The 27,967-nt window shown below is 41.0% G+C and overlaps 1 protein-coding gene across 2 annotated transcripts; it reads right to left on the bottom strand.

Moving 5' to 3' along the window:
- Positions 1–3,717: 3,717 nt before the first annotated feature.
- LOC308142076 (RAS guanyl-releasing protein 1-like) lies at positions 3,718–27,967 on the bottom strand (the record flags this gene model as incomplete). 2 transcript variants are annotated; one of them, XM_080512385.1, is made up of 17 exons in its annotated part: positions 3,718–5,399; positions 5,472–5,794; positions 8,562–8,705; positions 8,953–8,989; positions 10,010–10,154; positions 10,397–10,506; positions 10,631–10,735; positions 12,156–12,236; positions 12,613–12,888; positions 14,888–15,004; positions 15,798–15,971; positions 17,731–17,884; positions 19,416–19,547; positions 19,628–19,690; positions 21,009–21,114; positions 27,156–27,331; positions 27,825–27,967. In XM_080512385.1, the coding sequence occupies 17 exons, from the start codon at positions 27,950–27,952 to the stop codon at positions 5,265–5,267; spliced, it is 2,406 nt and encodes an 801-aa protein (XP_080368511.1). In that variant the 3' UTR covers positions 3,718–5,264. The 2 variants fall into 2 exon arrangements, with proteins under 2 accessions (XP_080368511.1, XP_080368510.1); XM_080512384.1 differs by having other exon boundaries at positions 5,484–5,794; positions 27,825–27,952.

The following is a 27,967-nucleotide window of genomic DNA, read 5'->3' as shown; positions in this document are numbered from 1 at the left end:
ATTAAAAATATTAAGTAAAATTTGAAGCTTTGAAATTAAGTAAAACAAACCTGCAATAATGCGTAGAAGTAATACTTTTAATGTCTGAATGAACGGATTCACTAGATTTACAAAATAAGTACAGTAAATGGAAATGAAATACTGGGTAAAATACACCTCCCTGTATTCCTGCAGCCTTTTTTAGGTTTCTTCGGAGGAGCATGGCTGGTGGAAAAGTCTGCCACCATGCTACTTTGTACGCTCGTCTGTTGTCTTCCGATATCTTGTTCGTGAGCAACTGTACTTCAACCAATGAGATAAGTGGGATTCGGGATTTTGTTTGCGATTATGGGACTATTCCGTTTTTCAAGCGACGGTTGGCAACCCTCAATGTCATCAACCTTTCATCTTGGGAATTGAACCATGTCTCGTGATGTCTTGTGCAAATGATGCACTAATTATGCATTAATTATGCATTAAGTCACTTCTGCATCCTGTGTTGCTGGTGGGTTTGAATTTACTGCGCTCCTCTAGGTGATACTCGGTTTTTGGACTATTTTCTACTCTGACAATGACTTCTGACTCCTGAAAATAAAATCGGGCAATTCGTTAAACGAGCTAGCCGGCAGTGACGCCAGTAACGCCTTACTCTTATATGACCACTTTTTTCAGAAAAGAATAATCTAACGCATCACTATTTCCAAACCACTAAACGGATTAAAGTTACTTGTCCAAGTCACTGTGCGTAACTATTGTAGCGTTCTGGAAGACGAGTTTCTTGTCTGCAAAGCCGCTTTATTATCAAACAGAACTGGACGCTCCTCCGTTCTCCTCCAAACTGAGACAAACAGGCACTGACCCGCCCCCTTTTCCACTCTCAGCCAATCACAGGCCAACCTGCTCTAACAGAGCCTTCAGGTAACACAAAAGAATTGGAACCAACCATCGCCATCAACAAACCTTAACATTGCAATAAGCTCCCACACTTTTTAAATCAATCAATGACTTTATTTGTCCAGGAAGGGAGCAATTAAAAGGTTCCATAGAGTAGGCAGTGTAAATCAATAGTGCAACAACAGGCTAAGTCTCTGGGTAAATAAATACCAGTAATGGTAAAAATGTGATAATAAAACCATGAGTGAGACATAAATACAACAAAAAATGAAGGTCAAAGGTTAAATATGTATAAACATGGTGCAGGAGGCAGACCGGTTGTAATTTTTATGTTCAGACGATGAGGGGTGGGGGGGGGTGTTGTTGGCAGCTGTTGAAAGTGACAAAAAAATTATAATTTAATAATTAATTATAATTTAAATGTTTTTTTCCTTGTTGTTGCACATAGTATAAGTGATTGAAATGTTTATTTTTGCAAAAAACAAACAAACAATGAAGTGTTAAAAAAAACGTCTCCTATAGCTGTTGCATTATGGGTGTTTTTTTTAGTTTTTTTTTTACAAAGTCACCAGGACAGCCTGGCTTTGAGGCTCCTTTGATAGGAGGAGGTAGTTCAGCATTCACGGCATCATGACATCATCATTGACACCCTTTTTTCCACAAGCCGGTGTCGTTCTGCATAACGACTTTGCAGGATCATGTACAGAAGAGTGCTTACAGTTCAAATATACACTGGGCTTTGATAAATGACGACAAACTCAACTGATTGACTTCCTATTAACATGAACTTCATAAGTCACTTAGTCAGTGTGATGAACACAATGTGACACAGCCACACAAAACGACTCCGTACACATTATCGGAACATCTAAATAAAGATTGAGGATTAAAATCTGTCCAGTTGACTGTTGGATCCTGTAGTCAAGTACTTGTAGAGAAGCACTTTCCTATGGAAACAATTTGAGATTTTACATGCATCATCCTGCACTCCCACTTCTTAGGCTCCTGAAATAAATAAAAAACAAACAAAAAAAAACACATGCCGGTGCCAAACGATTGTCTGGTGTGCCGGCAGGATGAATAATATGAAACCACTTCACTGGATATTTGCAGGATATGAGTTTCTGCACCCACAGACGGTGAGTGTGTGTGTGCATGAGTGTGTGTGTGTAGCCTTATTATGTGCACGTAAGAGTGAGAAAGGTAAACTGACGTTTCTTTGTGGGTACTTGCACAGTCAACAGTGTTTCCCACACATTCATTACCCCGGCGTGGAGCTCCGACTTCCCCTCTCCTCTCTCTCTGTATCCTGCATTTACAGGGGAGTGATAAGTGGATTATTGAGCGTTATGAAACCAGAACTGCAGGATTGTTAAAGGTCAAAAAGGGACGCGGCTGAACAATGATGTGAAATGCCTCCTCTGCCATCAAGGTTAATTAAAATTTCACCACAGCTTCAGTTTTTAAGCCACCTCCGGAGAAATTCCTCAAAATGTGTCGACTTCTCTGGGTTTTTTTCCCCCCATTCTTTTTCCTGCACTTTTGCTCCACTTCCTCTGTCTGTTCCTCCACAAGGCTCCTTTGGCCATCATTAGAACTTAATGAACTCAGTTTAATAATCAAGGGAATTAGCGGAGTCGGGCTGTGTATCCTTCGGGCACGCGTGGGTGTCTCTTCTGTTTTTTTTTCCTTCGTCTTCCTGTCTGAAATGAGAGTCGCCCATTCGTGTATTGTGATTGTGTTCCCTCTCTGTTCTCCGGGTCCCTCTCCTGCTATCAGGGGGATGTAATGGCTTGTTCCACATCTTTCCCTAATTAGTTTTAGAGCGTGTTCATTAGACTCTGCAGATTTAGTTAACTTATGGGGATCTCACAATGGCCCAATTCCACTCAAGTACACTGATGTCTGGGTGATAAATCATCTGTCTGCCTGCTGTAAATACACCCAGTTTTGAAGTGTCACATTGTGCTCTGGATTTATGCTTTCGTCTGCATACGTCTTGGAATCTCCTTCAAGCTTAGATGCGCCACGATTAATTCTGTTTGCATTCTCCGTTGGGCTTGAGAAATGGATTTTGGTCAGATATATTTATCTTTACCGCTTCGACATGTGAAGGTGAAGTGTTTTCAGCCCTCGATGGGAACCCAGCAGCCTCTCCCCGGAGTTCAACACATGTTGTCCCTGTCACATCCGCTCAACCAGCCATGATACTGGAAATGATTCCGCATTAGTGAGCGTGGAGCCTGCGAGACTCTCCAGCAGCTCGGTGCCACATTCAAATAGTAGTAAATTAGCTGTCACCGGGACATGGATCCTGTTTCACAGGCAACAAGTCATTACAGAGAAGAAGAGCACGATAATTTAAGCCAAATGGCTTTTTTTTTTCTTTTAAGATGTGGAGGAAAAGCAGCCAGAGAAAGGAATACTCTCAGAATCACAGCCGCTGAAAGATGCTCCTCCAGCAGCAGACAGTTGCCCTCTCATTATCTGCAGGCCAACGTGTACTCGGGTTGGACTCATTACCTGCAGCAAGGCCCCGGGGACGGACACACAACAGACCCGTCACGTCACACACACCCAGAACAGCCCCACTAACACACACACGCCTCACATAACCTCCTCTTCTTCTAAAAGCACATCACATTTAACTGCAAGCTCTTAAAAACAATGATGCATTTTGTTCTACAATTGGAGGGAAATAGAATTAAGTGGAAAAAAAAAAAAGTTAATTAAGGTGAACTAGTCTCACAATGTCAAAGCTGGATGATCACGAACCTTTGGTGCCCCCCAGTGGTCACATTGAATAACACAGGGCATTGTTGTATAGAATATACATTCTTTATTAAAATGTGGTTTTCAAAGTGTGGGGCGGGGTTCTGCTGAGGGATGTCGGTGTCTTTTTTTCCTCCTAATTTCAACTACTGATGGATTAGAATTACAAATTACTAAACTTTACTGCAAAAGTTGGAGACTTTACTTCAAATTTGACCCTCAAACATGTAGTTTCATTCAAAAAATCTTGTAATTTCATCTTTTAAAGAAAAGTTACAAAAGTTTGGGGGACTGAAGTGGTTCAAGGTGTGTGTGAGTATAAATCATCCTCCCACACTATGAAAACCAATGATTTCAAACATTAACAAAACAATACTGAGAGCGGGTGATGGGACTTTGACATAACCGCGATGGCACCGTGTGTATCATGTATTTACAGCACACTACAAAGATCTGGATTCTCGTTCACAGTACAGCACCGCTACAGTGGAACCACAAAACGCTACAGCATGGGAGCACAATATAAAAAATAAAATAAAATAAAAAAATACGAAGGCATCACACGGAAGCATACATAATCCAGTGAAAGTACCAGTATACTGTACATAATGTTCAGTTTTCTCTTTCTTCATGTGGACTGTGTAGTGTTTTCAACAATAAATATTACGTTTTTCACTTTGCTGCGATCATCACTTACTCCTGTCTGCACGAGCTGTAATAATAATAATAATAATAATAATAATAATGATTATGATGATGTCAGATACTTCCAGGGTTTGAGCCGCTTCATTTTATGTTTAACATAAATATCTAAACTCATTAACTGATCAAAAATTGATCAAACACATTTGGCTCTTTCACTCCTTCATACATTGGTGTCTTCGTCACTCCATCTACTACTGGTTCACTACATGAAGTTAATTAGAATCATGTTTCTCTGGTCAGAGCATTAAAGAGATGCTTTTGGCCCATTTTGACTTCAGAATTAATGTCATCCATACGTCTTCATCTTCATCCTGTGCAGGGTTGCAGGGTGCTGGAGCCAATCCCAGTTATCGTGGCAAAGGCAGGATACATTCTGGACGGGTCACTCGTCAATCACAGGGCACGCACGCATACACGCACACACCTGGGGGCAATTTAGGGTCACCAACTAACCTCACATGCTTGTTTTGTGGAGGAAACATAATTGGAGGACATGCAAACTCCACACAGAAAGGCCCAGCTGGTATTTAAACACACGGCATTCTTGCTGTGAGGCGTGTAAGGTTAGCCACTGCACCACCACGGCTTGGGGTTAATGTTGTTTCTTACATTACCGAATATTACAGCCAAATACTGGTGGAAACTCCCGATCTCTACACAACGAAGCAATATGCAATCTTGTACATCTGCAATACAAGATCTAGTCAGTTTCTCTAACGAGCAAATCTAAGTTTGATGACCTCGCAGGTTGGGAACCACGTGTGTTATGTGATGAAGAATCGCCTGGGTGTCGTTACACTGGTAAAACACAACAAAACACAGCTTCTCATGGCAAATAAAACTACAAGTTTCCATGTGGGGGCAGCAGCGGTCTCCCTGGAGAGGACGGTGTGTCTGTGTCTGTGTGAGCGAGTCTATGAGGAGGAGTCATCCTCCACAGGATGGAGAGCGTGCCTCTTCAGCAGTGTCTTTAGGATCTCCACCTCCCGCTCCGCCTCCTTCAGCTTCCTGCGTAGTGTCTCATTGGCTCTCTGCAGCCTCTGGTTGTCCTGCGGAGGAGACGTTGCGTCAGCGCCAAGCGTTCCCACGTCGTTGTTGGACACGCCAGCAGCGATACTCACTGACTCCAGCACCTCGTAGGTGGGCTTGCTCTCCTCTTCGGGGTCTTTGGCCTTTTGCACCACAGACGCTCGGTTCTCCCACTTGACGCAGTGCCGCTGTTTCCTCTGGGGCACCGGGCTCGGGCATGAGGCGAGGGGCGGCGGCGCGGGGATCAGAAGAGAAGGCTGGGGGGGGTTCACCTCGGTGCTGGGGCACAGCTGAGGACTGTCGGTCTGGGTGCTGCTGTGGACCCTCCGAGGCCTCGGATGGGGGGTGACTGGAGGGTCCGAGGTCCAGTCTTTACTGTCGTCTGACGGGCAGGGGAAGGGGCAGTCATCTGAGCCTGTGGACACCGATATCATCAGTTCATCTACTCACACATTGATCCATCAATTTTTCCGCTAATAATCCATATTTTTTCACCATGAGAAATATCAGATTTTGAATGAAATATCAACAATATAAGTACACAATATAGTGATTTATTAAGTCAATGACTATCAACCAGAGGCGCCCAAACCTCACACGGGGCACCAGAGATTCATGTAGGGTCCCTAAGCCCTCCTGATTTTAACGGATATAAAACAGATTTTCTGTCTTAGAAATAGTTCAGACTGCATTCATTTAATTTATGTTACAAAAGTTTAAGTGTCTTCATCAATTTGAAAAATATATATAAAAAATTAAACACAACAAAAAATAATAAATATAATAAATGTTTGATTTTATATTTTTACTGATATTTCTTTCCCATACTTTTTAATTTTCACATAGTTTTACTATTGGCTATTGTAACTATGCAAATTTTCAAATTATGGGACAATAATGGTATCTAATCGAATCTATTCTAATGTAAACATTTCAAAGTGTCTCCAATCTACAAAGAGGTGAGTTTTGCAAAGTAAGCAACAGGAGAAAGAAAATGACATCTCAAAAGAAACAAAAACAATGTACAAAGACAGTGATATAGAATATGGCGTTATAGAAGCAAGTGACAAAATTAGAGGTAAATTAATCTTTTCTGGTAAAAAAACAAAAAAGGTGATGAATGAAAGTTTGAAAGTGCAATCTGAAACAGCAGCAGTCCACCAAACGCCCGGAGACGGTTTGTGAACCCAAAGAGTTCATAATCATAAGTGATATTAATATTTTTAATCACTTTTATGAGATGTATTACTTTCATTCAATTTGACAGACCTATTTTGACAATTTCATAAATGATATATGTTTGTTGTGTTTTTCCTTCTTTTTATAAAATTGAATTGACTGTTCAGAATGTTCCAATCTTGCTCTGAATCTTTATATCTGGATGATGTCTGTACCGTAGACTTTAATGACATTCTCTTTCCATTCATGTTTCCTGGTTGTTTCCTTTTAAAATTCCTTCATGAGCTTCAAAGAGCATGAAGTCATTAAATTTCAATGGGATGAATAATGGATTTGTTGGATGTTTTCATACAAATTATTTTAATGGATCTTTTGAGAAGTTTGTGTTTCTCCAAATACACATGGAAAATGTTTTATTTAACACGCTGCATAAATGCACAGTACTATAATTATTAGATATTTTCCTATTTCCTTCAGGTATGTCATTGGACTGACTTTTTTTTCACTTGTGTATTTTGTATATTTCATTATCTTTCCCCTTGATAATGCATTGCTTTGCTTTGTTTGCATATTAGTTCCCCACACTTTCTATGGCGTCTGCCTATAATGCAAATTCATACGTTTACCACTCATAATGAAATTCTAATACTTCGATCAATCCGACTTTTATGTTCAAAACTTTGTACTTCCAGCAAATTAGAGACAATAGACTTTTAGTTCTAATGAGAGTTGGAAGCAACAAATTACAAATACAATACTGCATACAAAAGATTTATGATAAAATGTAGTCATGCTTAAGTAATATGGGCACAATGCCACTTACTTCACTTGTCACTTACATACGCATTTAGATTTTTTCATAAAGGCAAATAAATCCAGCGAAAAAGTAATTTCACTTCATGTTTCTATACACTGATTTTCAATGAAGCACAATTAAGGGCATAAAGAATGTTGGGGATAAAGAAGTATTTTCTATTCTATTCTATTCTATTCTATTCTATTCTATTCTATTCAACAGTAGCTGTACCTGAATAAAATTTTAAATCCTCTTTCCACCTTTGTTTCTGTTTCTCCTTTTAGTGGTTGATGTGACACTTTGTTCTTTTTTTAAAACAATGACGTTGTGTTATTAAGATAATGTCACTTCCTGCGTTAAACCTGCTTCTGCTGGCAACAGTATAAAAAGAACAAATTTTCTAGAAACAATGACTGAAAGAAAGAAAACAGCTCAGTTCATCATGTGATTATAAAAAACTACAACTATTTGAGGAAATATAACCACATAGTCCATTTCTATAGAAATCTCTCTGTAAGATGCTATACTTAGTTCTTCAGTCTATTTTTAGAGGCTTTTTAGCAGCAGGTGGGCTGATCGAGTGCTTCTTTAAATGAAAACTTCCCCTCAGAGAAGTCGTTTCACTGCAGCTGCCTCGGGTGAAGGGAAATCCTGTCAATTCTGGATTTTTGTGCGCAGGCAGTGATTAGAAAAAGTATCAGTAGAAGTACAGATACTAGTGTAAAAAGACAAAAGTAAAAGTTGTGTTTCACCCTTTTTAGTTGAGGACTGATCTGATGTATTTGAGTGGAAAAGATGAAGGGAAGAAGTGTCTATAACAATTAACCAGTATATTGTATGTAAAGCTGCATTTGTTAGCATGGATTCATTCGATTGAGCAACTTTGTTGTTGGAGTATATGTCATAGAGGAGCATGTATTATAGTTTTAAGTTGGAATTCTTAATAAAATATATAGTTTCGAGTTAGTTGTGAGAATGCAAGAAGGGTTTTGTGTAGAAATGTGAAGATTTAAAGCCATAGAGATTACTCAAGTAAAGTACAGATGGGTTTTTGAGGGATTTTTTTCACATTGCTTTGACCCTCTCTGCCAGCAGAGGGCGCATGTCACAGTTCTGAAGCGAGTGAAATATTGTGTGGATGCTGCAGGTGACTGTGTGATGAAGAGGAAGGTGTAGCTGGGTTCAGAGTAGGATGAAGGCCACCCACCCTCCGAGGTGATGGCGGTGACGGGCGTGGAGCCCGGCGTGGAGCTGGGCGTGGGGCTGTCTGTGGCGCTGGACAATTTGGCGTTCTTCTTGCACTCGAACGCCACCTGATCCTTGCACAGCTTGTGGCAGTTCATCCCGCAGTCTGCACAGAGAAATAAGTCACATGCACCTTTTGCACGCTCGATGTGGAAGCCAGTAAACCTCTGCAGGACGGGGGAGGGGAAAACACCCCCACCCCCCGAAAAAACAACATCCTGCGGTTCTGAGCACAGACTACTGCAAGGTTCAGCCCGGCAATATGCAACTCATAGAAACCACAGTTTATTTCACCTGCGCCCCACAAGACAGAGCAGCTCTCCATCATTTCTGAGCAACAAAACATTATTTACCCCGGCACCGGTAGCCCTGCTTGATGACGCCCCACAACTGTGAAGAGAAAATGAAAAAAGGCTCAATAAAAAGAAGAACATCAAACAGAGGGTTGAAATTTCGACAGAGGTGGAAAGAGAAGTGAAAACTACTGTTAAAGATACAGTCAAACTGTAGATTTACAGTAAAAAGAACAAACGGAATTCATTTACAAGAAGCCTCAAGTGTTACTGACCCACAGATTACAATCAGTACTAATCAAATTAATTCATGTTAAATAAAACATAGTATATATCTGTATAGCTACAGTTTCATAAACTACTTTTTAGTTTTGATGTTGAAACACAATGAGACGCTTTTCAAGAAGTTCATCTATGAAATACAAAAAACGGTAACATCTATAACAATAAATAATCAAATCTAATTAAAAAAAAACCTGCATTTGTTTTGTTGTTTGGCCACAAAACAGCTTTAAATATTTGTCTTAATGAAAATGTACTTATTTTTAAAGTTATTACTTATTGTGCAATGGTATTCTCAAAAACTACTCAACGTTTTTGTTACATATTAGTTCTGTAAGTGTATTTAATTATCAATAGTAGTTTATTCTATAATTCTATTCTATTTATATCTATGAAGTCTTTCCAATTCAAGGCACATTTCTCAAACAAAAATGACATTTTACATGCCAATCTTCACTTAAGGCTTCATATGAATTCAAATTGCTGACAGAAGATAAAGTAATCAGTTTTTGTTGTTTTGTTTTTGTTTGTCTGTGTCTCAGATAGAGGAAGGATGTACATTTTGGGTGCACATCATCAGTAGTGCACCTTTGAATCAGGGGGTGTTTTGGTCTTTCAAGCACGAGACCCCCTCATCAAAGGGGGCCAGCTTTCAAAATCCAAATAAAAAAAAAAAACCCCAATTACAGTAATTTCCTATTCATTATAATTCAATCTTTGATTATTTCTTAGATCTTTTAAGAAAAGTAGTGGAAATGTTGCATGACGGCAGCATTATTAGAGTAATGAGGGTATTTATAATCTGCTTGTCGTTCCTGCTGTATGTCTGACTTACGAATCCCGAGCAGTTGTCGCAGAAGGTGGGTTTCATGTAAGTGGTTTCTTGGAAGTTGTGGACGAAGCCGAGGCCCAGCTTGGAGCAGATGACACTGGCTCGCATGAAATAGGCCGTGATCTCCTCTCTGCTCACGTGGCCTTCCCTGGTCGACCACAACAGAGACACGGTCAACTGGACATGGACGCTGCCGGGTGTTATTTGTGTACGTTTCGTCAAGTCTCTCTGGCGTGTGGCCCCATGTCCGCTCACTCCGCTGGCTTCTGCGGCGGCGGCGGCGGCAGCTATTTTCTGCTTCCTGTTGCTACGCTCGTCACTACAAATACTTTCTGCTTCCTCTGCGCCGGAGTGAGAAACGAGCGAGTGCGTGACCCGTCAAACACTCACTTCTCTTTGTCCATGACACAGAAGGAGAAGGGAAAGCTGGTGGCGATTTTCTCAAACTCCTCTTGGGAAATGAAGCCGTTCTCGTCGTGATCGTAGTTCTTGAACACGGACTGCGGGGAGACAAAGAGTGGAAAGCGGCTTTGTTGTTTGACTGACGGCGAACAATGGCGACGGTGGTTATGCAACGACATTTAGCGAGACTCCGTGTGGAGGTTTGCGGTGGAAGCAACTCACATCCACCATCCGCTGCACGTGCTTGCTGATGGTCCGAGGGTCCGGCTTGGGAGCCACTCCGGAGGCCCAGTCCACACACACCGGGGGCCTGGAGGGAGTGGCTGGCTGAAGGGAGGGGAACAGCGAGGCAGCAGAAACACGTTATTTCACTGGATCTAAACATGTGATGTCCATCCATCCATCCATCCATCCATCCATCCATCCATCCATCCATCCGTTTAGTTTAATGTATAAATACCTGTGAACATGTTGTTCTCTGTTTTTGTTCTGAGCTTGACATGTTTCTAATGTTTGACAAATAATCAAATTGAAGACTTCATTATATATATGAGATATATGAGAAATACAACGACTGACTGTTTATGTTGTATGAGTGCGTTTTTTCCCAATATATATATTTTTTAATGCATTTAATTTGTTCTCTTTCGCACCTCCTACTTCTTTTTGTTTATACTGTACTGTTCTTATTCTGTGGCACATGCAGTTTTTATACATTTTATTGGTCTCTTAAATGTTGTACCTCTTATATAAAGTGTATGTATCTATATCTATATCTATATCTATATCTATATCTATATCTATATCTATATAATGTGGCACTTGTACGGACTGCACTACACTACACAAAATAAATTTTTTTTAAACAATGACCAAAAATACTATTGTATTTTCTGCTGTATCTTTGAGTTTTAATGTAAATACCCTATACATACATTGTATTAATAATAAAATATATTAACAATTTCTAATCGAATGAGCAAGAAGACTGTATTATATCAAATATTTTGCTTCAGGGGCCACAAGCATCCCTATTTCATCTTGAGTGGGCTGGAGCAGTAAAACGGTGCCATTATAACCTTTCGATTTAAACTTTAAAAATGCTCTTTACCGTGGTGCAGAGTATATGTTAAGAACGTTCTTAGATTTTCACAAAAATATTTATTTAAAATTTTAAAAGTCTAAAAAGACTACAAGCTCAACATAAAGTCAATTTTAATGTAACCTTCTGGAGCAAAATACAGTGAAATGCACATAGAATGTCTCCTATAAGTGGTTTTACAATCTTACCCTGACAGCACGACGTTGAGGCTAATGCGAGTTAGCTGTCTTTCACATTATCTATCTAACGTATCTCGGTTCAGCATTGTGTCCGCTACTCTGATGACATTTTTTCAAAACAAATGTTACTATTTGCTCGGTGATTTGGCCGAATTGAAGCCTCGAGAGGCCGGTTTTGGCCCATCGCTCTTATGTTTGACATTACTGATTGAAAAAAGCCTTTTCTTTTAGATTTCATGTAATATCTACATATTTTTGAAGCACCTCACGATACTTTATAAGAGCAAATTGATAAAATGGGAGCACAAAATCATGTTTTGGGGACTTTTTTTAATAGATTTCTTTGGCTAAAGCTTCTTATTAATAGAGCAGACATGTGAGAAAGTGTTTTTTTTTCTCAAAGTATCAGACTAATTTTAATTTTAATTCCAGTTCGTGATAATTTAAAGTTGTCATCATCACTCACGGGTGCTTTACAGTTCTTGGGTTCCCGTGCATACGACAGTTCGTAAATGTCATCCTCCGTGTAGTAAAGGTCCAAGGACAACTGTATGGATAGAGAGAACATGTCAGCAGAGAGAGAGAAAGAGAGAGAGAGAGAGATATTTCTCCTTGAAAAAATGTTTTGGATGAGGGCAAATGGAGGTTGCAGGGTAACCATTATCTCTTCATGGGCATTCTGCCGTTCAAGTACGATTAAAACGGCGTGCACAGATAACACGACAATGCAGCAATCTGAACTCACTCTCATTCACATTCAGTTTGTCACCCACACACTCGTGGATCATAGACTCTCATCACACCCACACATGGAGCAGACAATCCGCACGCTTGCAACGCGCTCATTTGCATCCCCGGGTTGCGTCCGCCACAACGCGGTGAATCACACGCGTTCAATACGGCCGGCGGCCGGGTTTTGCTACCGTCAGCAGGTGAACCAGGTCCTTGTTGGCGTCCAGTCTGGGCGGGATCTGCTGCAGCTGGATCAGCTCGTTGATGTGCGTGTAGAGCGCCTGCAGCTTCTGGACGTTCACTTTGTTGTCCTCCACGTAGTCCGACATGGCCTCGTTGACCGAGATCAGGTCTTTGAGGTGCACGCCCAGGATGGGGATCTTAAAACCGCTGCACTTGTGGTACGCCTGTCTGTAGTTGTCAAAGTTCCTGCAGGAGGACAGCAGGTCCGTCATCTCGTTCAGCACCTGCACGGCGAAGGGACGAGTTTTAAATTTGATGTACGCCGTTGTAATCAGCCCTTTAACCCTTCACAGGGTTGATCATGCTTTTGTGTTTCATAAATGTTGATTACAGAACATCACTTTTCTGATGAAACACATTTTTTTTAAGCACCATGTGATAATTAGGATGAGACAACAGGGCTGTGAAAGCTTTTTGAAGACACCGAGTGACAATTTGACCATATTTAAGGATTTGTTTGTAACCGTAAGGTATAAAATAAGGTGTAATTCTGATCAGTTTTACACTTTCCGACCAATTTTATTACTCATAAAGAACATTTAGTTCTGTTTTATCAAACTAAAAAAATTCACAAATGTTAAAAAAAAAGAAGGAAATTGTGGAATGAAGTGTGTTGAACATGTCAGTTTCAAATTACTTTACCATTTCCTAAAAGGGTTTAGATCAGAGGTGTCAAACATAAGGCCCGTGGACCAAAACCGGCCTGCAAGAGGCTCCAACCTGATCAAACCACCAATTAAATCATACATACGTTATTAGTAGCAGACGCAACATAACACTGAGATCATGAGATTATGGCGCGAAACAAGCATTGGCCTCATAGCCATGCCGTTAGGGGGAGTTTGTAAAAACATGCGTAATGCCACAGCTATAGGAGAAGTTTATTTGGACATTTTACTGTATTTTGCACAAAAGTGTTGAATTGAAATTGGTTTCATATTGAAATTGTAGTCACTTTCAATAGTAACTGTTTGTTTTTCTAAGAAATACTGACATTTTCATCTTGTATACTCTGCGCCACAACAAAGAAAAAGTTTAAAGTTTAAATTTAAAGATTATTATAACACTATTTTACAAGTATGGGCCACTCAAGATGAAACTGTGCTGTGTTTGGCAGATGAACTGAAACGTGTTTGTCGCCTTGTTTCAATGAAAGACAAATGTAAAAAGCCAATTATTCACCAATGGGTGATGGAATTAAAGAGATGATTAACATTTACACTTGGCTGACCTCTGATTTCACCCTCAAAAGGATTCACATCCGTTCTAGACAAAAGTTTTGTTTCCACAATCCGCTGTTTCAGAATCGAAGAGGTGGGGTCACATGAGAACTTCCCACACAAAAAGAGTTAATCTGGTCATTTCTGAAACAGAACGGCTTGTGTCGACAGCGGGTTTCACTTCGCTTCATTATCTAAACATTAGTAGCAAAAATTGTGACCAAAAACATCGAAATAAATAATTGAAATTGGTGATGATTGATACCAAGATATCAACCAATTATCATAAAGTCTGTATTTCTATTGACTCATGTTAAAATATAGATATTCATATTTTAAGTCATTTAGTCATTCATCCTTTTTCCATCACAGTCGTTGTCACACTTTATCTCCTCGCGACGTCCATGCATCTGTGTGGGCGACCACGAACACATGAATGCTTAGCGCCGAGATAAAGAATATGAAAGAACTTAAGGTGGGGATGTACAATATATCTGCCGATTCATTGGAATCGGCCGATTTGATCATCGTTTCAAAATAGGTATCCGTCTGGTAAACAGATATTAACAATCAGTGTGGCGCACATGTGTTTGTGTGGTTTCTTTAGTGTTAGCGTACATAATATGCAGAAGGAAATGGACGTGTGTGTGTGACAGATGGACGAGACATGAACATCGTCAGGAAATTACTCAATCTACAAATTTGAGTAAAAACACTGAAATAGACGGAGAAAGATCAATCAAATTCTTTTATCATTGTCTGCAAAAGTTCATAATTATCGGTTATCGGCCATACCGGCAATGTCAATGTCGGTTATCAGACACAATTTTCATATCGCTTGTATTCCTAGTTTCTACTTTTATATCACCGAAGCTTCGTTACAGCCATCAAATGAACATATTGTAATAGAACTACACTTTTTAAATGAATCCTAAGGACGGCATTGTCCTTGTCCTCGCTCTGTATTGAAGTGTTACGGATGTACATGGAGGAGCCGGTTTACCTTGGTGACCTCGCTGGGGACGTGTGAGGTGGTGTCTTTCAGCCTGGAGATGGAGCTGTGGCAAAGCCCTCCCACCACCGCCATTAAAGTGTTATAGTTGTGCATAAGGTGCAGACTCTGTTGGGGGGGGGGGGGGCACGCACAGAAAACATCACTACATTAACTTGCACATAAGTATGGACACGCACAATTAAGCATGTTCCAGGTATCCCTGGTTATATAATCCACAACTCTGCTGTTGCATAAGCCACTTACAGTATATTGTTGGCTTTTTTTTTTTCTTGCTGTGCTCCGATATCTGGGCTCTTTTTTTTTTTTGGAAAGTGCTTCTCCCTCTCTTTTCAGCTCTTAATTCGTGCTGTCGCTGGAGCATTACCGTGTGACATTTATATCCACACTCGTGGGTTTGGAAGGTGACAGCAGTGAGCAGCAGCAGACCGGTGCATTAGCGTTACAGTGCGAGAGGTCCTCCAGAGTACAAGTCTGCAGCCGGCGTATCACTTCTCACTCGGCTGGTTTTAACAAGCCCGGTCTGACCGGCGACTGCACTCGCCAGTTGTTTCTCTCTCCCACCCCTCCCCACTTCCACTTCCACAAAGTGTGGTCCGCTTGCATCCACTATTAGCCTGCATTCGTTCCGTTCATACTTTGACCCTCATCTGCATTATGCAACTGCCAATTATGCAGCATGTATAGAGCAGCCGGGCCTGTAACAATAGTCACACTGTCATTACTGAGATAAGCTGTGTGAACAATAGCACGTACAAGCAAGCAGAGAGGAAATGTGTTTTTTATTTCCCCCTCCCTCTACCAGGAACTGTGTGTGTGTGTGTGTGTGTGTGTGTGTGTGTGTGTGTGTGTGTGTGTGTGTGTGTGTGTGGGGGGGGGGGGGTGCAGCGTTAACCACTACCTGTGCCACGTGGATGAACTTTGTGAATACTTCAGCTCTCAGCTGAGCGGTCGGCCGGCTCAGCACCATGAGCTGAACCCACTGGGAGACACCGTTGCACAGGGCGATGGAACGCTCCATGACGGGGATGTCCTTCATGCAGCAGCTGCGGATGTAGTTCTGATAGTCGCCGAACTGGAGGACGGAGCAGAGAGGAAAGAGCGAGAACCGCCACACAGAAAGTGTCAGGCATTTCCTGCAAGAAGGGGTTACCTGATGCTTTTTTTTTTTTTTTCTTTACTCAACGAGAAAGTGCCTTTTTTGTAGGTTTAGTGCAGTATCGCTATCAAAAGCTTATATATCGGAAGATTCGTCTTGTACAACTCACTGAATTATGGTTGTGAAACATATTTTACTTTTTTATTGCATTTTTAGGAAAGTTTTTATAAGGACAAGTAGATCAGAACCATAGACTTTTATTTTTTTTCCAAGACTGGGTTATTTGAAACCTGCACAGGATTTTTAAAAAGATCCTTTATATATGGAATCGTTTAAAGAGTCGGATAATATTTGAATGAGTGACACACAGTGAAGCTTAAAAAGTCAAATAAAAATCTTTGAAATTGACCTGGACTCATCGAAATAAACTATTATAACTTTAAATGAATCTGAATTATTTAAACTTCTAAAGCAGGCGTGTCAAACATGAGTGCCGTGGACCAAAACGCGCCCGCAGGAGGCTTCATTTAAATTGGCTTTATGTTGAGATTGTAGTCATTTTTGGTAGTAATTGTTTAGTTTTGTGAAAATACAGACATTTAGTTTAACTTCAAATGTTTTTTATGGCCAGAGGTGGAAAGAGTACTAAAATGTTCTACTGAAGTCAAAGTAAAATTATTTTGCTCAGTAATTGTACTTTGATAAAATTATAATCAAGTGCTCAAGTACAAGTTACCATTCTTAAAAATGTATTTGAGTCAAAGTAAAGACGAGGTCATATAAAATCTACTCAGAGTAAAAGTTATTTTTTGACAGTGGGAGGAGCACAACAAAGACAATGTGACATAAATCTCCAAGTCATTTTTCTTAATGAAAAGAACACTTTTATAAATGAAATGGCAATGGCGGTGAAACTGTAACTCAAGAACTCAAAATGTTTGAGAGTCAGAAATGCGGTGATTTTCCCCCTGAAAGACCCAAAGAAAAACCAAACCAGTACTGTCGGGTACCATCAGCATGTTTTTAAGAGCAAACGAAACCATTCTTTGATATGAAACTGCTCAACCTGCTCAACCTGCTCTACCTGCTCTACCTTCTCTACGCCCAATGCAAGGACAGAACTGTTCTGCTGCAGTTTGTGTTGTTGGGCCTTTAATGCCAATATTGTGGATTATGTTTGCGTTGTCCTGCTGTTAGTGATCGTGTTGTGTTATTGTGGTTGAGTTAAGTCTAGTTAGTTAGTTGGTTTAGTTTGCTGTCGTTTGGTCATTGTAATGTTGCAAATGTGAATGAAAGCTATTGTGGGTTTAATCACCTGCTGTCGCCCCATTAGGATGTGTCAAAATAAAAGCCTCCACTATTAACAGTTGGCATAAAAGGAAATGCTTATTCTCAGTCTTCCATCTTGTTTTGACACATAAATACACAGTACAATTCTCTTAATACACTTATTTATAGATTACATTTGTACAAATATGACTTAAAAAAGTAGAAGTACACAAAATACTATTCAATTACAGTAACAAGAGTAAATGTAATGAGTTACTTTCCACCTCTGATTATGGCACTATTTCACCAGTTCACTCAAAATGAAACTCGGCTGAATGTGGCCTCTGAACCCCCGATCAATAGACAAGTAAATTCTCAACGACACAAAATCAACGGCACCCTAAAGGGTTAAAAAGGAGAAAACATCAACTTCAAGTCAACTGTGATCTTGTGTGTTTCCACTCACCGATATTCTGCAGAAGGACTTAAACTCCAGGAAGGTGAGGTGTTCTGCTAACTCGATGGGCTCCAAGTGGTCGAAGAGAAGAGAAACCTTCCTCTTTTTGCTGGAGTTTGCTATTATTTTCTGACTGGCCTTCCAGGACCAGTCCCGATGAGTTCTACAAACATGATATGACCTCTGATTAGCTGTTATTGACTATTACATGCCTTTTCTATATAGATACAATTTAGATGGCTGTGCAAAATAAAGGTTAAGAGAATGACGGCATAACATTCTACTGATCTAATACAATTGATATAATTTTCTAAGTCTGAACAGTAGGTTTTTTTTTTCCCTTTAAAAAAAAACCAACAAAGCACCTCACACACCTTGTGTAGCATGAGATCGGCGATCACAAAGTCTTGCGCAACACTTTTCATGAGGGCGACAGACAAAACTACAAAGTACAGGATGCTCTGCTCTCAGTCTGAGGGCCAGAAATAGAAACCTACTAATTCAACGTGGTATGCAAACAAACACACAACCAGTTCAAACAAATCTGCAAAGAGTTTTCTGGACGACTTGGGGAATTTAAATGACGGCTGGAACTGAATTTTGTAATCTATGCATATGTTCAAACAATATTGGTAATTATCAAGGATCAAGGATCAAGGATTCTTTATTGTCATATCAAGAAAATGATACGAAATTTGGACTCAGGTCCCGGTAAGCCAAAGTAATAAAAATATATAACAGGAGCGTAAAATATATACATATACAAGAGCAAATGTGCAATACTGTATACACATTTTGTTTTAAAAAGTACAGTTATACAAAAGCAGCCACATTTAGCTTCCATGCTGGGAGCACGTGTACAGCAGGAGGTAGTCCACAGTCAGTGAAGTCCTTAATGTTGTGTATTGCACCTGAGGGATAAAGTGAGGAAGTGGTAGTGAATGCAAAGTGTAAAGTGTTTGTAGTGCAGGAAGATGAGGGAGTCTACGGAACATGGCTCGAGTTCACTAGTCTCACAGCTTCAAGGAAGAAGCTGTTCCTGAGCCTGGTGGTTTTGCTCCGAATGCTCCTCAGCCGCTTTCCTGAGGGGAGGGGCTGAAACAGTCCATGTGCTGGGTGGGTGGAGTCCTTCATGATGCGGAGAGCTTATTATCTATTATCTAGTCTTTATGCATTTCTTGCATTCATACATGATCCCAAATGAATGTGTTTGCATTGACATGCATTTCCAAATGTGTGAATTCCAAAATGTGTCGAAATCCTTTTCTCCGATTGTGTCATTTTTGATAAAGATTCGACTTCCTCCGATGTACGATGAGGCGGTTTGCACCGTCGCCTCACAACAAAACGTTTCCTTGTTCAAACCTTGCAGCCAATACTTTATATGTTTAAAAAGTAAACCTTTGAATTCATGTTTCCTGTTCAGCACTACTTATATAAAACTAGTGTGATGTTTCCTTGTTCTTCCACAATCGTTTTATGAGCCAAGAGGTGAGTAGACGCAGCTTTTACAGACTAAGAGTTCACAATATTTGAAAACATCCATCCTGAAACGACCAAGGAAGTTACATTGGTCTCAGCTCAGAGTTTGTGTGTTTTGGTCGTGACTGCTTTGCAGTACTTTTTCACAATAACTGAGAGTTGGTGTGGGACTTGTGTCTCGGTCGGCCAGCTGGTCAGAGAATAACACTTACATCCACTTGGTCTCGAGCAGAGAGCAGAGATGCTCCTGGCCCTGCTCTCGGATCAGATCGCGGAAGTCGTCCAGGCTGTCCGACAAGCTGTGGTGCAACCGGAACATCACCCAGAATTCCTGGATCCAGTGCCTGGAGGTTGGAGAGTGCACTAATGTGAGTGATCGCTGCTGCACGAGGGCAATTAGACCCTGAACATGTGTTACACTGACCTGAAGAGATAGCAGATCCTCTGGCACTCTGACATCTGCTCACTGTCCATTGCTACTTTGAATGTAAAAACTGTAGTCAAGGAGACGTGACGGGTTGTTTCAATAACATATGTTGGATTTTACTGTAGTCTTCCTCAATAATAATAATAATAAAAAAAAAAACTACAGCAACTAAACTGAAAAGGCAAACACAAGTGACATTTGGTGATGTGGGAGGCGGCGAGTGCATGAAGCAAAACTCTGATGAGCATCACCAGATGAATCACTCTGGCATACAGAGGTAAGTGCAGAACAAAATGTACAAAGGAAAACACACAATCACTGTTCACAGCCGTGCATGTGCATTGTTTTGGCTGCTGGACTCTGAAGACGAGGCTTTTCGGCGTCTTGTTTTGTGCACATCGCCTCACGAAAGCATTTCCATATCGTACACAGGATCTTTTATAAATAGGCGGACAATATGGCTCTCGACGAGCAGAAATCAGCTTGAAGTGATGCACATAAAAAGGGCTCGTTGCGTCACGGGAGCAGAAGAACAGCCCACGCAATCCCAAGGCCAGACTGTGGCGAAGACTGTTAATGGCCCCGGTGTCTCTTCCCTGATCCGAACCCCCACGCTGAATACATTTGATGCATCCTTTCGGCTGCGACATTGAGAGGGTTAAAAATAGCGCCGGGAGGGCCAAAGCGCAGTGACGTCCGCTTATGTGAGCAGGGCCCTCTTTAAGCAACGGAGGGTCTGTGTTTATATATAGTTTGAAGAGGACTTGTGCGTGAAAGAGGTAGAGGTAATTAACGCCTGAAAACCCAGAAAGGCTGCCAGCCGGGGCCAATGAGCGCCTCTGAGGGGCTTTGTGACGCCACGGCTGCTTTCTGAATGGAGGATTATAGATTATAGGCCACTCACTCAAGTTGCAAGACATAACAAAAATATAAATAAAGAAAATGAAAAAAGAAAAGCATTTTGAAAAACACCAGATACAGACTCCTTGTTGTGTGACATACAAAGCGCGGCGCCGTCAAAGTTCCGCACAACGAGGACGGATAAATGCTGTGAAAACGGACTGACAGCAGGGGTAAACAAGTACGGCCAGTCGCCTATCACATTCTACAATGACAGCTCCGGGCCGCGCTGCGAGCCAAGTACGAGCGAGACTGTGTGCGTTGCTGTTGACAACCGAGAGAAAGTAGCACACACACACACACACACACACACACACACACACACACACACACACACACACACACACACACACACACACACACACACACACACACACACACAGTCCGGCTCGAGATCCGATCCCACATTACGCTCGCAGCTCGACGGTCAGCGTCGTCGGAATCACGCGGCCGCGTTCGCAAAGCAGTCGGAGGATATAGAGCGATGAGTTTGTCGAGCAGATCGCTGGAGGAGAGGAGCAGACGGTGCATGGTCAGGGTGATGTTCAACAGGTGGCTGCTCCCACGTACACAACCATCTGCATCTGTGGGGGGGGGGGCAAAACAAAACAAAACACAACAACAAGTTGGATTCACTCTTGCGCCTTGCGACGCGTCAGCACTTAAAATCAAACCTGCACTGATCATAGGAGATTTCTCATTTCATCAGAGCAGAACCCAGCGTCACAGATCTAACTAATAAATGTGCAAGAAACAGACATTAAACAGCCATGATATGACTGATTTTGGTTTTTGATTTCCTTGCTTGTAGTTTAGTTAAAGTGTGTATTTGATTGTATTACAACTGCGACAATGAACTGATTTTATTGGTGGACCTGTTCTATACAGTCCATCTTCAGATAAGCTGTACTCTCCTGGTGGATAAACTGATTTGTCATCTGCACTGTTATGGCAATTATTCTGTTGTAACCAAGAATCTGTGCCAGTGGAAGCATGTGGATTTTAAATAGCAGTGGGACGAGCACGGAGCCTTGTGGAACTCCAAATGTGATTTTCAATAAATGGTCATTTTGTCATAACTTGTTATCCAAAATTCACTTCTACTGACATATATCTAGCCGAATTTGATTATCTGTACGCAACCAGCTCTATCTCAGCCATATTAAGTTGGGGGGGGGGGGGGATATTTGATTCGTGGACGTTTAAGATGTGCTTTTTTTTTTTTTTTTTAATGGAGCAATATGATAAACAAACTATTACTCAATCCAACAAATCATTATCAAATAAAATCCATATCATAATGTTCAAATTGAAAAGATTTCTATTACAGTGCATTGCGGTAAACACAGTCACATTAAATCACTTTCGACTATAAAAGATGACGAGTTCTGTGTTACGATGAAAAGAACTGGATAAAGTAATGTCCCATCAATGGATATATTTTTGTGACGTAAACAGAAGAAACAAGGGTTAACTGGTGATTTCCTGAACCATCAGCATGAGACAAACCAGCTGGAAAATAGTGAGCATGTGAAGTTCGTGTGTAACTTCGAGGCTGTAAAGAACCGAGATGAAGGAAATCCTCCAGAATATCCACAACACTGACTGATATTTCATTATTCACTATTTATGTTTCCCGTCACAGGTCGACTTCTGTTTGTTGAATGAGTCAAACTCATTGTAGATCTCATGACACTCATGATAAACAAATCAGATTCAGACTGGTATTGGGACCTTTCTCTTTAATAACATATAAATATAGCAGGACTAAATAATACATTAAATATAGTGTAAAGAAATCATTAATGCATCTATTTTTTTTTCTTTTTATGTCATTTGTTGCCCTCCATAATTAACTTTCTGACTGTATTTGGTTATTTATGTATTTCTTCAGGTTTTGCCCTCTTTCTCAGGAAACCTTTTTTGTTCCTCCTGTCAACTTGACTTTAACTTAAAATATATGACATAAATTGTAGAAAACCTACAAGAGCATCTACTTGCACTCCTCAAGGCAGTACAAGTTTTCAAACACATCTTCAAAGCCTCCATTAAGTCATATTTAGGGTACTTTCCGTATTATATAGTAGGACAATGCAGTGCTCTAAACTTATCTTTTACATGAATTCAGTGAGAACTTTACCCAATTTAAAGACTTTCTGAAAAATGCTGGGTTAAATATGTTATTTATGTCTTCATTATGCTTTTAGTAATTATTGTAAATTGCACATAAGAGTGTTTTACACAGATTTTATAGTAATTAGATGTACTTTTATAACACTACGGGGCAAAAACCGAATACAATTTAAAAAATAAAGACGCGGATTAGGGAAAAATTACAAATTAAAAGGGGTTTGAAATGAAAGCTTCAGAATAAAGAAAGTGAAGTTCATCAAATGAAACTACATTTCCGTGTGAAGCAGGTGAAAGACTAATCCGATGCACCCATACGGCTAAACACAGACCTCTGTTTCTAAACATTTGCCTTTTCCTCTGCTTGTGTGAACCGTCGCAGTCTGATCGTCTCACCACCTTTGCTGCTTCCTTTTTTCCCCCCTTACATGATTCTGACTTCCTCTCTTTGTGACCACACCGCCTTATCCTGACTGAGCTGCAGCAGTCATCTTCACACCAACACCGTGAGGAAAACACAACTACAATGTGGAATACCTGCATGCAAAACATTACATCATGTCACTGCTCCACCTCTGACCTGCAATTACAGAAAAATGCTTTCCCCCCCCCCCATGTACTCAAAAGGAAAGCAGAACAGCACTTGTCTTGTGCAAAACTTCAACCTGCTGCAGCAGGCAGTGAATTAGTGGTCGACATAAAGGGGAAGAGTGTTTAATCACGGCTTTGAAAACATTATTTATACTCTGCGGGAGCCTGCTTCTTCCTCTCGTAGTGTGCAGAACAGCGAGCACGCCGCAGTGAAAAGGTTGGGGAGCAGCATTTGTGATTTTCTCCAGCTGCGTATTGTTTCCCTTCCAGCTCTACCAGCATCTCGACACCACCAAGGACAACCAGGCGAAACGAGGGCCCGGTTTTAAACCGGATCACCTTGGAAATACCTCAGACGCCATGGCAACATGTTTTTTTTTTTTTTTTTCTCCAATCTTTGTTATCTGTAAGCAACTCGCCACTCCTACTGCAGCTGACTAATCCTGCCCTCATATCCTGCACCGGGTGTGTTTGTGTTTGCTGCACGCAGACTCCACCATCCAGAGCCGGTGAGTGTCTGCGACCTCGGCTATCGCAGCCGTTAAGAGACCGAAAGAAGCGAAACAATGTTGTGCTTTCTGAAATGGAAAAGATAATGAGGATTCAGTGCCATTAAAGGCGTACTGTACTCACTTATATACAGTACACTATAGTAAAAACAACAACACGCCGTGACTCCACATTAGCAAACAATTGCTCAATGCTTCTTCTTTTTTTTCTCTCACAACTTTCCAACCACAAACCCTCCCTGTGCAGGGTTAATTACAAGAGGAAATCCCCCACGGACTGTTTGCTGGTGACTGGAAAATAAGGAAGGCTGGAAACACTGGAAACACACAAACGCTACACGGAGGTGAACGCTGCCGAGGGCGCGCAGCGCAACGGCCTCGTTGGAGGGTTTATCTCAGACGCTCATCACAAAGCTGCGCGTCACTCTTCCCTGTTTGGACAGAGGCTATCAGATCGGACGGTGCCTTTGTTTCAGAGGATGCGGGGAAGATCGTTATCTCAAAATCCTCCATGATCTCCAACTTTACCAATAACACTGTTCGCATTCATTCTTTCCTCACCAGACACAAGAGCAGTTAATAACTGAAGAGGAAATACCTGAAAAAGTGGGAAATAGTCGAAAGAAATAAGAAGAATATACATTTGTATATACAATATGTATAGTCTGAGAGAAAACCTGACATTAAATTAACAGGACAGGTTTTTGTATCTCAATCCAGGGTATTCATTTACAGAAAACATAGTTCAAATTGCTTTAACTGTGTTTTTTTTTTCAGAATACGAATGTAAAAAATATTTCACACACAACTTTTTTCATAACGTTTGTACTTCCTCCTTCTGCATTTTGCACATGTTGGCATCACAATAATACTTTACTTTATATTCTAAACGAATGATCATTCATGCAAAAGGATGAACAAAATATTGAACATTGAAATCAATAAATGCATCTAAAAGTTTATAATGAGTAAGTGGATACACTAATGTCTGAGTTTTCAAAATGTGTGTTTATCATTCCACTCTCACTCAAGCTGAAACCAAAACCTGATCCCTCCCATCTGCACTACTCTTACCCCAGACACTGACTTTTGATCAAATGTCAGTTGTTCTTTTCCCCCCCACATTACATGCAGTATATGCACTTGAAAGCACAAGTCTTCTCATGCTTTTAATTTTTTAATTATACATTTTTGACAAGTCTTGATATAAAGTTTATTTGTCGTAACTCTTGGTTTTGTGGTGACAGATTTTGCAGTCACTTTTACATGGTTGAAAAATCTCTACTCTGATGTATTATATACTGTATGTGAAGGTGCAGTGTGTGAATCTTTGGTAATGGTACTTTTGTGTATTAGTGAGGCAGTTTTGTACAGTTTCACTGGAGTTCAGCTGAGTTTTCTAAAACTTTCCAAGGGATCTTGGTGTTTACTTTAATTTAAATAACCTTGACTTGTAACTACCAGGTGAAGCTTTATAAAAAATCTTCTGATGCTTGGTCACATAATGAGGTTTGAAGACTTCTGACATGTCATTGAATTATTAAACAGGAGCCTGAAGAAAATTTGATGGGATGTTTTGGTTTTTTTTGGGGGGGGGGGGTCCGATGTCCAATAACTGACAGCCAATGTATTGTGACTGTTACGTCTACAAGCAAGGATTTGCAATAGATCCGAGGTTGTTTTTCCATCGAGGCTGCATTTGTGCTGAAGTGAAGAACACGGGCGTGTTGTGAGCACGCGGCACAGCTCTGCAGAGAGTGATGATGTCAACAGGTATTGATCCTCACCTCACAGCATTTCAAAGGTTGGTCAGCATCTGAGGGGCTACCGTTCGGAGAGCTGACCTTTCAGCTCAGCCGGGCTTGAAGCCGCCATCGGGTAATCCTTCAAATAGCTCTTACGTGCAACGCTCACTTTTGATAAAAAAAAAAAAAAAAAAAGGTAGCAGGACTGGCGGACCTCGGGGGTTCAGCTCTGATGTGAGCCAGGACGAGCAGTACAGGGCTTCAATTCATCAAGAGGAGCCGTTCAAGGTCTCGCCGCTATTGTACTGGCAGATTACATTCTGCGCACATGCGCACAAAACCTCGTCTTTTGCATAGTGGCAGTGAAATTCATTTCCAAGCAGGTGCAGCGAAGGGTTCCTTCACTCCACTTGCCACTTCTAAAAATGTTTTTTTTTTTTTGAGACCGTTTCCTTCGTGATCAGGGAAATAGAGGTGGGCTGTCATTAGTGCTTGCTTTTACCTCTCCACTGATAAATGTACTTTTCAGCTCATTGTAACACTTCTCCGCTGCTGTTGCTGCATTGCGTAACCAGGCAACGGCAATTTGAAAGCTTGTCTCTTCACAGACGCAATCACCATAACTCTGAGAGCACTCCAGACAACTTGATGGAGCCAATGGTCTTTGCTTGATTGATCCAACCACAGCCTACATAACCACTGCTCTGCCTTTTCCTTCTTTTAATTCAGACAAACCTTAAATATTCCTTGAATCAAGTGAAATGTTGCTGTATTAGATAAAGTGCAGGATGCAAAAAAAACAAAAAAAACAAAACACCTTTCCACATAGTGCTTTTTCCACAGCAGTGATAAGAATTTGATCTTCAAACCACAAAATCCAACACCGAACAAAAACAAATGTGTTCAGAAAATACATCTTTCTCTCTCTTCTTTTGCCAAAGGCCCATCCAAACTTGTTTCGAGTGTTGCAGAAAGATTCCGGGGAAATTGTAGGGTGTCAAACATGAGGCATGATAATTAATAGCTAATCAATAACTAATTAGTCTGCTGGGGGTTGCAAGATTTTAATACAAGTAGATATCAAAAGGCAGACCCTAAAACCGAGACCCTCATAGATCAGTGACACCTCACCAGACAAACAGCATTCAGCATCCCTGTCATTGCATGAGTGCAAGTTAAAACATGTTGCTAAAAGCTGCAGAAACCATTTGTTATGAGACAGTACAACCTTTTTTTTTAATCAAAATAAGTCACAAGAGAAACTATACTGCAGGTAGTGATTTCAGATCATGTTTTTTTTTCAGGGCTTTCACAGTAGAAAAGGCTTTAAAAGTGGACTTTTTCAGGAGCTCCTTTAATAAAACTGACATGAGGAGTTATTGTGCTGTTGTTTTATTGCTGTGACTCAATTTTAATCCAACTTTTTGTTTGGGTTCCCCTGGTTTTAGGGGAAACACATTCTCTTAGAATGTTCTGCTTCTTTACACTGAAGTTTATCAAGGCAAGACACGACCCTGTTTATTTTGCACTTATTACTAGAGAAAGGTTTTGTATCGGTCAACTTTGCAATGAGAGAAAATGAATTCAAACATCTTCAAGCAGCCAAAAGGTAAAGATCTCCACTTTGGCAAGGAGGCAGGTGAGACTTACCGAAGGACTGCAGACAGGCCTGGATGAGCTCCTCCCAGCTCGCCCCTTTGGTCAGGAGTCCCAGAGACATGACCGGTTTGCTGGTGGCCGTCTGAGCCGGACTGGGCTTGTGGAACCGGTGAGGCCGGCCCGGAGGAGAAACCCTGGACCTGGGCGTGCATCCTGTGGTCGCTCTCCTAAAGAAACACCAACAGTGAGGAGGGGTAGGATGGCTTGCTCTATTTGTCATGTAGATATTGTTTGATGGTACATGACAAACATTAAACCTTGACTTCATGCGACTGTATGGAACATGGTTTGCATAGTGTGAACCAAAGATTGGAGCCATTGTTTGTACTTAACAACCCACCCACCCCTCCACTGTGCTCTTCATTGTTCTCATTTCCTTCCTTTAACTTAGGGAAATACCGATTGATTGCGGACATCCACTTTGAACTGCTCACGGACCAGTGAACAAAACATGGAATTTTTGCGCATATGGCGTTTATAAACCTGCGCACAAAAAATACACTTTAAAAGCAACAGGTCAGTTTTGGAGCAAATTGTGACACACCCGCTTGTTTCGTGTTAATAACACTCGCAAAAAAGACTGGAGAAACAAAGCACGCTCGCGCCAACACTTCATCCAAAAAAAACCCGTGCGTAAAAATGAGGTCTTGCGCTACTTACGCGTCGTCTTTCCCCTTCTCGTCCGTGGCTGCACTTTCGTTTTCTTTTGCTTGGCATCCCATGGCGAGGTACTGGGCGACGAGCGGCTGTACGAGGCTGTCCATCGGTGTCCGCCTCACTGGGAGCATCGCATCGCTCTGCTC

The sequence above is a fragment of the Blennius ocellaris genome (genome assembly GCF_963422515.1).
Source record: "Blennius ocellaris genome assembly, chromosome: 17".
Classification (NCBI taxonomy): Eukaryota; Metazoa; Chordata; class Actinopteri; order Blenniiformes; family Blenniidae; genus Blennius; species Blennius ocellaris.
Note: the sequence above shows the minus strand (reverse complement) of the source record. Positions and strands in the feature narration are given on the sequence as shown.